Source organism: Poecilia reticulata, chromosome 20 (assembly GCF_904066995.2).
Source record: "Poecilia reticulata chromosome 20, P_reticulata-male-v2, whole genome shotgun sequence".
NCBI classification, from domain to species: domain Eukaryota; kingdom Metazoa; phylum Chordata; class Actinopteri; order Cyprinodontiformes; family Poeciliidae; genus Poecilia; species Poecilia reticulata.
The window spans coordinates 12,443,891-12,459,677 of NC_088849.1; the positions used below are offsets into that span (position 1 = coordinate 12,443,891).

General features: G+C 40.2%; 1 protein-coding gene across 6 annotated transcripts in view; it reads right to left on the reverse strand.

Annotated features, from left to right (window-relative positions):
* mllt10 (MLLT10 histone lysine methyltransferase DOT1L cofactor) overlaps positions 1 to 15,787 on the reverse strand; it is a 56,235-nt gene that overhangs the window by 8,680 nt on the left and 31,768 nt on the right. For 5 of the 6 annotated variants that reach the window (XM_081601356.1, XM_081601355.1, XM_081601352.1 and 2 more), the window contains 5 exons: positions 14,831 to 15,167; positions 13,756 to 13,974; positions 12,548 to 13,030; positions 6,662 to 6,822; positions 2,087 to 2,198 (listed from right to left, as the gene is read on the reverse strand). In XM_081601356.1, the coding sequence (XP_081457482.1) occupies positions 2,087 to 2,198; positions 6,662 to 6,822; positions 12,548 to 13,030; positions 13,756 to 13,974; positions 14,831 to 15,167 (1,312 nt within the window). The remainder of the gene's footprint in view (positions 1 to 2,086; positions 2,199 to 6,661; positions 6,823 to 12,547; positions 13,031 to 13,755; positions 13,975 to 14,830; positions 15,168 to 15,787) is intronic. The other variant, XM_081601353.1, reaches the window with a different exon arrangement.

Consider the following 15,787-nt stretch of genomic DNA (forward strand, 5'->3'; position numbering starts at 1 on the left):
CCGGGTGTTTATTACGATAACTTTGCTTCAGTTTATGTACCAAAATCTATAATGCAAAAAAAAAAATTTAGCACAAATTTACAACCAATAACAATCAAAATACAGGACTATTTTGGGGGAGTTTCTATAGCTGCAACTTTTTATGCTTTATATAGAATCTGATTGGTATTTTTGATGTACTTTGTGTGTTGATTTTTGTGTAAATATCCTCGAACTGCAGGATCAAAATAATCGCATTGATCATTTTCAAGCTTCTGACGAAGAAAACATCAATGGAAAAGACAAATAAAAGTTGATTATACAAGCGTTTCTACTAAGTTCAAGACAATGTATTCTTACTGCTTTTATAGTAATACTTACATTTATAACATGGATATTTTGGACTATCAATTTTTGACCCCAAGTTGACTTTAGAAAAGACAACACAGATTGTGTTTACCTCTAAAAACTAAAATAAAAAAATAAAAAAAGCACAAAACATGCATTATTGTGATCCAGAGTGCATGCTGGGTCTTTAATTTTTATGAGCAGAAATGATCTGGATCCTGATCATTTCCACCACAAGGTGCTTCAATTAAACCACAAAGATCATCACTGAATGACTCCTAAAGTTCTACTCCTTTAACTTCTGTTTACACTAAAACTGAAATCATTTGCTTTATGTTTTATTTTTAGATAATTGAAAAAACAACAACAACAACTATATTTTCTGATCTGACCCTTTGCTCTTCTGTCAAGATTACAAGTATCTCCGTAACTTTCCATCTCTCCAAGACATGAGCTTTCATTCACTCTCTCTCTTTCTCACTCTACCTCTCCTCCCTCTGGGCCCCTGGCCAGACGCTTCTTTTCATTTTCCTCAGTCAGAGTAATGAATCACACATGCGCACACACTTTTGCATTTATACACTCGCGCAAACTCCCCTCTACTTAAGACAGTCAAACCCCAGTTTTTTTTTCTCTCTCTCCTTCCTCCTCCCCCCACCAGGTCACCATTTTTTTTCTTCCTCCCGAGTGCCATTTCCGCCGTAACCCTTTCTGTCCTGGCAGCTCATGCCAGACGGGTGCCAAAGTAAACAGACTACATACACGCATGCAAGCAAAAACACACACACACACACACACACACGCACGCACGCACGCACGCACGCACACACACACACACACACACACACACACACACACACACACCTTGCATGACCTCTTAGATGACTCCTGCACATTGATAAAATTTGAAATGCAGAAAAAAAGAAGAAAACATTCTTCCAATGTCTGCAAAGGAAAGAAGAGAGTCGGTTTAATGGAGTGAAAAGGTTCATGGATCAATCAAACAATAAGAATAAATGTCCCATTAATGTTTTAGTTTTTAAGCAAATAAGACGACAAGGATGTTTAAAAAGTAAAAGCTCGTCCGCTTTTGCATTTATGTCTCCATAGTTATAAAGTTGGAAATTATTCATGTTTTTCCTTGACGTCTTATAGTTTCATAGCATTTTTAGATCTATTTAAATTACATCTTAACTTTGAGTGAAGAAGTGAAATAAGGTTGAATCCTTGAAACCTGCACAGTCTCTTAGTAAGACACACACACAGAGAGACAGAGAGAGAAAGAAAGGCCTGTATCCCCTGACATTCAGCCTGATTAGTGAGCTGACCTGCGGGTCAGAGTGGATCTGGCTCTGATGACTGGCAGCAGGAACCACTTCCTCCTCTTCACTCTTCATTCCCTCTTCCTCTCTCCTCTCCTGCGTCTCTACTCTCTGGCCAACCAGATGTCTCGCGTCAGGAAGCGGCTACTCCTGCCTGCTAAAACCACTTCTTACTCCCTCTTCGCTAAACTTTTTTATCATGTAGCGGGGGGGAGTCGTTATGTCACAGAGACCCTCTACTCCCTCTTACGCATAAAAAAAAAAAAAAAATCCCGCAAGAAATCTGTGGAAGCACCACCCACTGCGCACGGGAGGTGGGAAGGAGGAGCTTGAGACTATCAGTGACCCTTGACCTCACAGCGGGATCAAGAGGGCGTGACCTATGCATTATCTTCTTGTCTTTCCTTCACACACTCCCACGTTAGGTATGAGGGTACCTGCTGGTGAGGCCTCGGACTGAGCGATGAGAGCCGCCATGCTGGAGTTGGGGTTCAGCCTGTTGCCGAACATGTGGGGGGGGGCCAGGTTGAAGACGGAGCCCGGCAGAGCCTAAGACGGGACACACAGCACAGAACAGACATTAAACCATTTTTTAAAATAGTTTTTTTATATTTACTTAAAAATAGAACTTAGATTTTTATTTGCATGTGTGTACTTGTATACGCTGCATATAGAGGACCATTTTCACAACATTTACCAACAAAGGGAGGTCACTTGTGGAAATGAGGACATTTTCCAGTTTTTTCAGCTCTTCCACACTCTACAGGTTTGATTTAGAGGTAAGGTGTGAATTAAGCTTTGGTTAAGGTTAGGAATAGACTGGTCATGGTTAGGGAAAGGGAAAATGTCTGGGTTAGGCATAAATTCAGTCACTAAAATAAATGGAAGTCAAAATAAGGTCTTCAAGTTTGTATAGAAGTGCAAGGATGTGTGTGTGTGTGTGTGTGTGTGTGTGTGTGTGTGTGTGTGTGTGTGTGTGTGTGTGTGTGTGTGTGCGTGCGTGCGTGCGTGTGTGTGTGTGTGAGTCCAACAAGCAGCTTACAATAAAAGCTGTGGAAACACTTTTGTGTAATTCATAAAAAAAATCTTATCAAAAAAATATCTGGCAAAAATATTTTTTGCATCAAAATTAACCTAAATAATATTACATTAACTTATTTAAAAATAGGCACAATAGACATTTAATATATTTCATAAAGAAAAAGCAACAACTGATTTTCATAAGGAAACACACACACACACACACACACACAAACAAACGTGTGTGTGTTTGTAATATAATCAATCCCAAAGAGAAATTAATTGTAGAAATAATTGTTGAAACAATATATTGAAATTAGCTTTTTATTTTTTAATTATAATTACTAGATAAGGCAAAAATAATCAAAATTTTTAGGTGAAAATCAAAAGTGTATCATTGTGTATTTATGCAGGGCTCCGAGCGCCCCGGCACCCGACAGTCCTCTGACATGCTGACAAAGTGTTTCTGATGCATAGAGTTTAATCCAATTAAGGCATTTCCCAACTAAGGGGCTGTGGTGTGATGGGTGGGGTGGGGGCGAGAAGGTGGAGCATCAGGAGGGGAATCCACTCCACCCAACAGAACAAAATGGCTGACTGTTAAATGCCGTGGAAAACCCTGTGACCGAAGCAAAACATGTGACGCTGCAGAAAACCGATTGAAGAATGTAGCGTTGTCGGACTCAATGTGAGGATCTGCGAACGAGTTAAATACTGAAGATAAATATTATTTGTTTTTGAGAGATGTGTTTACGTCATATTATTGTGTCCAAACAACAAAAACCATTGAACGTGGCATATAGCACAAAATTATTAGCAGTATTTAAGAAGATGTACAAAACTAAATCTGTAGGTAGTTGCTGAATATGTCTTTAAATTTCAATGAGCCGTGAAATTAACAGATTCTTATGTCCAAGTTTAAAAAATAAAAATAAAATCTCTGAATGAAGAAAAGCTGTTCCCGCTGTCCACTTCTCTCTAACCCCTCCTCCTGCATCCCTTGTTCCCATAATCCTGCCCCCTTTCACATCAACATTAATTTTTCATTTGCATTCATTTTTCATTTAAGTCTCTCTCACACTCCCCCTCCCGCCTCCCCCTTATCTTAGGCAAATAGCCAATAGCAGAAGGCCAAGAGTCTGTTAGTGGACCGAAAACAGCAAATCGTCTCAGCCTCTCGCTCACACACACACAAAAACAGACACACACACACACAGAGACGGAGAAGCCTGTTGTTGGCTTCAGTCTGCAGTCGTGTCAGTTCTGCAAGCTCGGTTCAAAGTCTGCATGTTTCCCAGATGCACAGGCCACTGAGTTAAAAAAACACACACAAAAAAAAACAGAGGAAAAGTGAGAAATACACTGTCTGAATCACACAAACACTTTTTCCTCTCTCGTCCTCTGGAACACGTTAAACTGAGGGATACCGCCTCCAACCTTCCACCTTTACCATACAACCACCCCTCCCTCACTCCATCCATCTCTCCATTCATACTGTGGAGCTTGTCAGATGTCATTACATCACAGGACAACAGAGGAGGAAAAGGAGGAGGAAGAGGAACGGACGGGTGAGGATGAGAAGAAAAAAAAAACAAGTGTTGAGAGGACACAGGAGGAAATAAAAGAGATTTGTGTGGACAAAGATGGGGAAATTTGAACACTACATACTATGAGTCAGAAGTTTTCTTTTTTTTTTAATCCTGATTGTCATGCCATAAATTAATGTCCTCGATATTATCAAGGTTCGTTCAAATAGGTTTAGATATGCAAAACATGTTGATCCACGCAGAAGTAATTGCACTTTATTAATAGGTTTTTGTGCAGCATAAATATCCCATAATTTAGCGTCGACAATAATTAATTCAGTCACATATTAAACCTCTCATCAACAGGATCTTGTTTTTATCTTTAGAAAGGGTCTTACAATTATCTGAATATTCATAGGTCAAGTTTGAAAATAAATGTATAAAATATTGAAATAATTTCTAGATTTGCAGTAATTTCAACGGAATAAATACAGATTTACCAACAAATGACATTTCTCTAAAAGGGAAAGGTTTTTACTGTTGGAATTACAAGGAGTGTAAAAACTGATGCAAAGCAACCGACAATGTATCAGTTATGCACATCATATTAGGATTGTTTTTTATTTTTATTTTTTTTACTAAGTTAACATATTTTTAGTCTGCTTGTTATGAAGTGACCCCTTGGATACAAAAAGCCTTCAGACCTTTGCGTTTTTACAAATCTTATGTTTGAGCCTTGGACCAGAGTGCATAACATTTTCCTTAAAGACTCTTACTGTGAAGGTTTGAAGGAAGTAGAAGTTGGGATTATTTGTACAGTCAACACTTTTGGCAAAAGAGAAGCTAATCAAATTGCTTCAAGCACAGGATCTAGCCATTTAAAGAATTACATTTTAAATATTTTTAATTTTTAATTTTAGGCTTTTACTATGAAGGTTTAAAAGGACGTTGCGTCTCAGACCTTCTGCTCTATTAACAATAATAATAAAAGAACACCTATTATAAACCAATGCCAATAGTCCAATGAATCTAACAAGGTCTTACTAAGTTAACTACAGAAGCCAAAACATTATGAAGATCGCAAGCAACTGAATAAAAGTTAGCTTACTAAGCACTAGCCGCTAGAGGCAGATTATCACTTATTTGATCTATCTTCAAGATGTCTTCATTTCTTAAATATGAAGTCTAAAAATACAGTGCACTTTAACAGATGGTGCATTTTGGTGCTTCAGTGTGATAAGAAATCTAAAACTTGGATTGTTCATCAACACTGTAGCAGAATACAAATTTGTTTTTGGTCATTTCTATTTAAAACTGCAACACTATAATAACTTCAACCAGGATAAATGTTCCAACTTATAAATGTTTCATCTCTACTTCATTCAAGGATAGAGGATAGGCTGGCTCTTATTTTATTTCCTACTGACTTTGATATTTGGAAACTAGACGTTAGCTTAAATAAAAGCTAGAAGCACACACCACAACTCGTTAAACACTCTGAAAAGAAGCTTTTGTTAATTTGGTGATTAACTAAAGCTTTTATATTTAAGATTTCTACTTTCATCATTTCTTTTCTTTTTTTTTTTTTTTTTTTTAAAAAGAACTCCAAACATTTCATCACTCTTTAGAAGCGTAGCCTTGATTTCAGACCCACTTTAAGGTATGACGCTTACGGAATGAACTTGGCCCAGGCGTGTTTTTTGAACCGCTCTCCACGTTAAGGGAAATGATATAAAAACATAATAGGGCATGCATTCAGCCTTGGCAGTTTCCCTCCAGTGATTCTTTATGCTGGAACCCAAGTGTATTCAAACTGATGATTTTGAGTATTTCTTTCTGCTTACACTGCCAACCCCCCCTATCCCCCCCCAAAAAAAATTTATAAATAAATTACTGTGCGTTTTAATTAGCAGGAATCCATCACAACCTTGTTCACTGGGGTTAATAGAACTGAATTAGTCAGGAGAATACACACGTTTAATGACGCGTTTGGAGAACTAGAATAAAGGTCTACTTTTGTGCTTTCAATGCATGAGGACGACCCTCCACAGGTGCACCCAGACATCGGCAGTAGATTATCTCGCAATAAAAAAAAATGACTCCCCACAAGGTCGGAACTCACACGTTTTATTATTATTATTTCTTTCTTTTTTTTTTCTTTTACAGATAATTAACGTGCAGAAGTTTAATAATGGCGCCGAGAGATTTGCCACAGACGACGTTTAATTGCACGCTGTTTGTGCCCGTGCGGTTTATCTACACTTGAGCTCAAAGATGTGAGAGGTGTTGGTGAATTGAGCGATGCGGGGGTTTGTTGAATAAAAGCAGAGCGCGCGCGAAAGAAATGGGAGAAATGGAGTGCGTCGCCGTGGGTTTGATGCTTTTTCATGCGTGCCAGAGTGAGGTGGGGGGGAGAGGGGTGGTGGGGGGGAGAGTTTTCAGCAAACGTTGCGTGTTGGGACTCACGTGTGTGGAGGTTGTGCTGTTGAGTGGAGCCACGGCGGTGAATGGGGAGGGAGGCGCCAGGGAAGGTGTGGGCTGCTGTTGCTGTGACAACTCGGCGCTCGCCCCGCCCATGGCGACGGCTGCTGTCCCTGACGATGACCCGTCGGCGGTGGAGAAGACACCTGTGGAGAGATAAAACATTAACAGCGTCGACCTAATCCTCAATCACACTAAAACCGATAAGATGGGCGGCGATACATTTTAGAAGATGATGTGTAATTATGGTTGATTATTATTTAATGTGTGTATATTTAATGTTAAAGATATATTGCAGATAGAATACCTTTAAAGAAAAAATATTTTAAAATGGCGACTGGGAAGATTTGTGTTGTTTTAAGTCAAACTGTCTTAAAAGAAAAAAAAAAGCTGCAGATTTTAATGCAAATTCAAAATAAAATGCTAAGATTTTAATTTATTTTTGCCTAAACCACAGTTTCCGACACCCAAAAATAAAATCTCTGAGGAATGGAAAATATCAAACGTAAACAAAAACAAAATAGTAGAAATTCTTAAGCACAAAAAAAAAGTTAAAATAAAATAACAATAAAAACATTGGAATGTTAGAAAATGTTATACAACTTCAATTAATCACAGCCAAAATCCATTTTTCTTTTTCAGACATCAGAAAACCAAAACTTTAAAAATGTATATATTTCACCTATAATAAAAAATATAGATACTGAATTTCCCAAAACTCAGGTGATAATTATAATTCAACCCCCGACACATGCCCCATTTCAGTATCTCTACTTCCTCCCCTCACACACGGATAAGCCCTGCCCCTGCCTTCCTTTGACCCCAGCAGAGGAGGGGAGCAGGCGGGGGGCAGGGGCAGGGGGGGACGAGGGGCCCCTCAGCCCCACAAAAGCCTGAATGGCTCAGGGCAGCACGCATTCACTGGGGGAACAAGAGATCTTTGTGCCAGGAGGGGAGGGGTCGGAGGGATGGAGGGAGCGATAGATACGAACACTACATGGGCCGACATACTATTTATAACGCTTTGCAATATGCAGCAGAAAAATTGATCCCCAAAGCAGGGTGGGCGAGGCTCGGGGGCAGGGGGAGAGGGGGAGTTTCTATGAGGTTTTCAGCAGCTGGATTAGAGGGCAAACCAACAATTTATCAGAGTTTGGCTACTGCAGTGGATAAAATAATGTTCTACAAACATTTTTAAAAAAAGATGGTGAGAAAAACTGTGAAATATAACAAAATAATAATAATAAAAAAATCAAATTGTGGTCAAATTTCAGATTTAGCTCATTTTTATTTCTTTAAAAAATTACCAATTTATACATTTTTGAAATTCTTTAAACATCACTGATTTATTCGAAAACATTTCAACTTCTTGCTGTGAATAAAAGAGGGAAAAAAACATAAGAAATCAGATTGAAAGTTGTAATCCTTTAAATAAAAACAAAACCGGTTCAGCTACTACCCATGCTTATTTCAAATATATTACACAATTAGAAAACTAACAGGAATAAAAATATAATTACCATGCGGAGAAATCTAAAAGCAAAAGATCTTAAATGAAAGAAACCCACTGGTCTGAATTACCCAGCATTCCTCTAATTTTTCCTTCTTGCTCCGTCTTCCGACAAGCTTAGAAAATATCTACCTTCTTTAATCCGAGCCTCATTTATCTCAAGAGAAGAGCTATTTTGCCAGGCCACTGCTTAGTGAAGTCTCTCCTAAGGAGAACATCCAAGAGATCACTTTGTAATCAGACATCAGCAAGACAAATCTGTATTTTTACAACTTGGCGTAAATACTGAGGGTAATCCGCAGGCGGCCAGATGAAGCTGAAAAGCGGAGCCTTTCTAGCTTGTTTTAGCAGGACAGAGCTGATGTAATCACAAGGCACGCTAAGTGTAACCACAACAACATGGAGACATTTGTTTTCCTGAGAGTTTTCCACCAACAAAGACAAACGAAAACTAATTTAGAGCCGGAACGAGGGCGGCTGATGATGGTGTGTGTGTGTGTGTGTGTGTGTGTGTGTGTGTGTGTGTGTGCGTGTGTGTGTGTGTTTGATCAGAGAATGGAACAAAAATGCATGGGAGGTTTGCTTCAGTCTAATAAAAACAAGCCAGTCACAAAAACACCAAGAGAAATATAGGAGCTGCAGCAATCATGGGCGAGAAAGAAATGAGAAAGAAGCAGAAAAACAACTATTTTAAACCGAGAATAAAAAAACTAACAAAAAAAAAATCTGGTTCCTGAAGATTTTTTTTCAATGATGCTTTGTTTTTTTTGTGATTTTAATTATGAGTGAAAGATTTTTTTTTTTTTTAATTGTAAGAGATTTATTGACTTTAATTGGTCAAAGTATTTCAGTCTAGGGATTATTGTGTTTTTCAGCCACAATAAATAACGTTTCTAATTTTCAGACGATCCAACACATTGTTGTGAAAATGTAAAAAGGGAAAAAAAAAAAAACACACACACAACTATTTCTATTTAAAATAAAATATGTATAAAAAAATAACCTCAACAGATGTCTCAGTTCATGGAGCTTTTAAAATTAGAAATCGGCTGCAGAATATTTTTGCTGCTTTTCACAACTTCCCCCGACGTGTTTGCGGTGAGACAAAGCTGCTGATTAATATCAGGAATTCCCAGGGATCGACTCCTACAATTAAACAAGTGATCTTTGAAATGAGTTAATAAATACCCAGCAATAAGGAGCTTCATTTGCTCTGCCTGGTTTCTCCTCACGTTATGCATTTACACTCCAGCTGGCCTGAATAAATCCAGGATCTTTCCTGCCACACACACACACACCCACACACACCCGCACACACACACACACCCCGACCTGACTATGCTTGGCCGTCCCATCGGTGACCCCGCAGCCATCAAACATTAACCTAGCCAAAATCTAACCCCTGCTTTTCCCCATCCACCAACACGTATCTATCAGACTAACTATCTATCCATCAGCGCGGTGGAGTCGGCAGCAGACAGGAGAGTGGGGGCAGATAAATGCCAGGATCCTTCCCATTACCGCCCTGCATTAACCCTGAGCTAAATATTTACAGTAAGCAGGACACACAATTCTCCCTCTCTCGCTCGCGCACGAATATACACTGAGCGCAGACGTCGGAAAGCTCCGCTGTTCGCCTGACCTGCAACCCGCTGTGGCGAGAAACGGAGGCACCGCTTTAGGGGAAAAGCGCAGAACTCGAGACGGACACCAAATTCTGACCCGAAAACTGACTCATTGTGTCAGGATCCGACCTTCTGCTGGGTATTTACGTTATGCAGCATGTTGAATTTGGAGAAGTATGTCCAGCAAAAATATCTGCCAGGCTTTGGAAAAAAAATTTTAAATAGTAAATAAAAACATTGCCAGTGAACACACTCAGCATTGGCAAAAAGAAAAAAAAAAGCCACACAAAGACAAAACACGCCTGTTTAAAATCCAGATACAAATAGAAATATGCAACAAAAAAGCGCCAACCTGTTGAGTCGCTACAAGCAAATATAAAGCAAAAATTTCCAACGGACGGAAAACATTAGATAAAATCTGTACTTCAAGGGCATCGCAACAACCCTTATATTTATTTATTTATTTTACCAATAAGTTCTACATCGAACACACAGTTTTAACACTAATAAAACTCAGTACTTACAACTCTGTTCATTTTTAGCGCTCATATTTTTAATTACAAATTAATTAGTTAAATTGTTCCTTTCTTAAAAATGTTCAGTATTTGTAATTATCACAACTTGGGCTTCAAAACGTAGCTTTATTTGCTAACTACTTTAGCAAATAAAATAAAATCAAAGTAAAATTGAGTGTGGGTAAATGAGATGTTAAATTTTTGAACGCAGAGTTTTATTGCTACTAAGCAGCATCTACAATGTTTCCTATTTATTACACTTGGAGAAAATATCATTATTATGATGCCTAGCGTGTATTTACCGTTTTCATTAAAAGAGAAAAGCAGCTGTATCAGTTGGGGAAACCCCCCCCCCATAAAAATAGAAAAAAAAAAATAATAATAATACATTAATTACTTCATTTATTCTAAGGCCAACAAAACAGCTTCTGTAATAGAAACAAAAATAAGAAACTTTTTAACTTGTTCTAATCTTTAACATTTCACTTTTATTCCAAGCTAAAACATTTATATATTTATTTATTTTGCAGCTTTGATTCTGTAGCTCTTCCACTTAAATTCAAGGTAAACCCTAGATTAGGCAAATGAAGCCCGGTGGAGTGTGTCTGTGTGTGTCCTCCTCCTCCACAGCTCTGTGTCAGAGTGTGGGAGCCGCTGCAGCTCAGACAGCAGTCTATAAAACAGCCGGACCAGGACGAAGCTTTGGCTGCATTAACACACAATCACTTAATGCTTCATGTTGCTGCAGGTTGTGGGACATTTTATTGTGCCCTTCAAAGTAAATGCCGGGAAAAGGGCCAGCAAACGTTGCTGCGCTGCGACGAATACTTAATAAATGCAGCGCACTTTTAAGTTAGGAGGCTTCTTTTAAGTTACTGTGAATGCCGAATGCGAGTTGAACTAAAAGGAAAAGTGGATTTAAAATACTCGGAATTCGAATGTTTCTCTTGTGGGGAATTAAAACTGCGAAAGGTGGAGAAAAAAAAAGAAAAAAGATCCACAAGAAGAAGCTTTGTTGCCGATTTAAACAAACTACATCTCCAGTCTCCAATCAGACTAAGGGATTCACCTTTCCTTCCACCTGAGCTGCTTAAGCGGCAACGGTTTGAGTAATGAGTGGACCGCAGGTACGAGACGGCGGCTGAAAGCCTGACGTAGGAACAAAACGGTGATGGTTCTGGAAGAAAGGGGAGGTGTGGGAAGTGTGGAGCAGACTGAGCCACTTCCATCAGCCCAGGGAAACTCCAAAGCATAAAGGCAGTTGCCAAGCAACTGAACATGATGGGGGGGGGAGGAAGAAATATACAGAGCCTTTTTCATGTGTGTGAGCAAGACGGATAATATACCACACACACAGACGCACACGCAAATATTGAGGCAATTACAAAAGTGAATCAAATCCTTGCCATTAGTGATTGGTAATTTAATACTGTGCTGCGCAGAGGCCGTCCACAAACACTTTCTGAATGATTTATTTGTGTTTAGAGACTGAGGGTGTGTGGAACAGACACCGACAAAAACGTGCCACATTAAAAGTTACTTTTATTGTGGTTTTACTGTGTTCAAGCGCTGATGAGCTCAAGGAGAGTAAATAATCAGAGACGCACTGATCAATCGGCCAGAGGTTAGAAACTACCAAAAAAATCTCATCTTTTTTTATTTCTCCGCAATTAGTTCAGAAACGCTAAGGCCTTTGATGCACTTTTAGGTTTAATAAATAAAAAAATAAAAAAGTGGGGAGCAAAGACAATTGTTTTATGTTGCTTAAAAAACTATAATGTTAGAATATGTTTTTTCCTTTTATGCTCCATAATTTTTACAAGGGTTGGTCACAATTAAAGAGCCAAGATCTAAAGGAAACCTGGAAATGATGGGTCAGCTGGGTTCATCTCTGCAAACAAGCCAGCAACTCCTGAATTAAGAATAAAATATAGTGTTCTATCAAAATATGATGCACATTTTTTTTCTTTGCTATTATTTTTTTTTATATACATTGCCTGTTTTGTGTTTCAAGACGTATCAATATGGATTGTTGGTTGATGCTTAAACTCTATATCTATATAAAATGTTTTTGTTTATTTTAAATTCTAAATGAATAAAATAAGTGATAACCAGCTAAGTTGTTGTTAAGTTGACACAAACCATCTATGAGCTTAAAGTTGCCAAACATGGGATTCGGTTCTGAACTCTGAAGCGTTGTGTGTTTGTAAGCGTTGCTCACCTGAGCCAGCGGTTGTGGAGCCGCTGTTGCTTTGCAGACCCCCGTTCCTGAGGAGCGACGGGGATTTCTGAATGCCGCCGCCCATGACCCCGAGCCCCCTTTCTCCTCCTATTCCTACTCCTAATCCGCTGCTGGAAACCAAGCCCGGTCGGCCCGAGAGCGTCGAGGATACTGAAGAGGCAGTGGAGGCAGTGGAGGACGAGGAGGAGGTGGCGCTGACGGCAGAGGAAGAGGTGGGGAGCGTCAGAGACGGCGCTGCCTCGGCGGGTTTCGCGTCCGTCGTGAAGCAGGGTCCGAATCGGTTTCGCCAGTTGCCCTTCTTCTTCTTCTTGACGCCCTCTTCGCCACCGACTGCGACGCCGGCGCCCATCCCCAGGCCGCTGCCGGTGGGCTGAGAGCGTTTGTAGCCCGTCGATCCGGCGAGGCTCGTCGTTTCGCTCGCTGCGTGACTGTGGGAGTTCTCATACAGTTTTCCGCCGACTGCTGGAGGAAGACAGAAAGATGTGGAACTTGTGTTTCGTTGGGATTTTATGTGATTGATAAACAGAGTAGACAAGAGGAAGAAAAATCATGATTTTAAGGATTACTACTAATAAATCTAAAAAGTGTGGCATGCACGTGTGTTTGCTTATTTTGATGTCCTTCACTAAAATCTAATGCTAACAATTGCCTTCAGAAGAAACCCACTCAGTAAATAACAAATTAACAAAATTAAAGAATTGACTACAGACAATATAAGAAATTGTTAATATAACAAGTTGGACCAGAAATTATTGTGATAAACTACATCGTTATTGTTTTGAGATCATTTTCAACTACTGTAATTATAATGTCATTACAATGCAAGTTCGTCCAATCAAAGACTAATAACCTTTTAATTTGACTTTAATTTAAATTAACACTAGAACTGGAAGACATTATAAATATTCAAAGTAAAAAACAACCAAAAACAACAACAAATAAAAAAGGAAATAAAAACCACACAAAACTGAAAAATAAATAAAATTAATTAAGTCTCAGCCAACAAAATTGCCCTTTTAAGACTTAGAAATTACAAAACTCTTTTTAATCTGTCATACCATTAACTGATTCATTGCTTATTTTTGATATCAAAAATCCAAATGTAAAATGCTAAAATCTGTTGTGACAAAGTTCAAAGGTGACAAACACTTCTGCAAGGCATTGTATGAGGAAAATAGCTGCTGTACCTGCAGAAGTCGTAGTCGCGGACATGAGAGAACCAAAGAGAGGGGTGGTTCCCTCTGACGCGCCGCCCTCAGAGCTCGACTTGACCAGGCAGCTGCTGAAAGACGGCGGCGAGGAAAACGACGTCCCACTGCCGGGACGCAGCGACGGGTCGGTGAAACTTAGGAAGTCTGAGGAGGAAGGGGCAGCGGGAGTCTTGCTGGAACTGGTCAACAGCAGCCCTGGGAGACAGGTGGGACAATTGAGACAATTATAAACAGAGGAAACGAGAAAGGAGGAAGAGATGATGGAGAGGAAAGGAGGGACAGAGAAAAGAACTGGAGAGGAGAGAAAAATTCAACTAAGAAAAAACGAGCACTACAGCTGTGGAGATGTCCACTTTACTCTTTTGGGAGGAAAGAGATAACTTCAATCATAAATTATAATCTCTTCCTAATCATATAGTCCTCCCATTTATCAGAGGAAGGAAGTGTCTCTGAAGGACAGATTCAAAAAAACAAAAACAACAAAAAAAAACTGAGCTACACCACAAAACGCGCATTGAGCTGACGAGAGCTTCAAGGTTTAAAAAGAGCAAAACAAAAGAGTCCAGTATGAACGCCGCCGCCGCCTCTCACGCCGTCTGTGTTTGTATGTTTTCCAGACAGGGCCCCAGATTACAGGAGCCAGTCGAGACCAAGCAGTGATTACAGAGCCACACACGCACACGCGCGCGCGCACACACACACACACACACACACACACACACACACACACACACACACACACACACACACACACACACACACACACACACACACACACACACACACACGCAAACACACACACGGGTCTGGTGCTGGAGCGAGATCCACTCAATGACACAGCTCTTCCACAAAACACACCAATCACCTGCTTATTTGGGTCTTACTAGCATCGCCGGGCTCTGCAGCTGCAGGTCTTTGCGTTCCAGTTTTTTGTTGGACAGAGTGCTACCGGCAGATGATTTGTCGCCCCGCTTCCACTTTTCTAACCGCACGGAGAATTCCCAGTTGCGTGAAAATTAACATACGGAAACATTTGCTGCTATTAATTCACCTTGATGGAAAGGCCCTGTGGAAGCGGAGGCAGATGTGGAAGAGGTAGCCATGGTGACCACCGCTGAGGGCAACGGTTTCCCTGACGAGGTGAGAGACTTGCGGCCGCCTCTCTGTCCGACCGTGTGAGCGGCGCCGCTGTTTTTCTTGTTCTTGCCCTCGGCCGCCGCCTTGGCTGTGTCTGCGGCCAGGCCATCTTTGGAGGCTCCCGCAGAGAGAGCGGACGACACTTCCTGGAAGTTGGCGTTGGTGAAGCGGCTTGTGTTGTCGTCCAATCGCTTCTGAGAGGACGCGGGCAGCGAGGTTACTCCTCCCCCAGAGGCAGTGCTGTTATAGGTCTGGGGGTTGGAGGGAAGAAGGGAAAGACAAGGGGGGAAAACGGTGAAGACAACAAAAATTTTGCGAAAAACCATGACACGCACCAAAAACAACAACAAAAAAACAAAACAGAACCTAGAGTATCTGCGGTATCTGCAGGATTTAAGCCAAACTTGGGGCTTTTAAATACCTTTTAATGCCACCTTGAGTGAAATTAAAGACTGAGAAAATTATAAACATTAGGAATGGTTGGAGGATTCTACTTTGTTACAATCAAGCATCCACACCACATAATTAGTAATAAAAGTATGTATGATTTGTGCTAATGTTGTATCGGGTCAATGTCCGTATCAGGCACAGAAAAACTGCAAACTTTCTGGGGACTCTTTGTGTTTCTCACATTGCATAAATCTCTCTACAGTCTTCATAACCAAAGGGTCGAGCTTAAAAGTTGTTGGGGTTTCTTTCTGCACAGAATACACCTGACCTCATGTCAGTTGGCAACAGAAATGAACCAGTGGTAAAAAGTAACATCGTCTGGCCGACTGGTGATTAATTTGCACTTATTATAGAAGAAAAAAGGTAGCTAGCTAGTGAGCAGGGGTATATAAGCAATTAGCTTGCAGTAGCTTCAACCCCT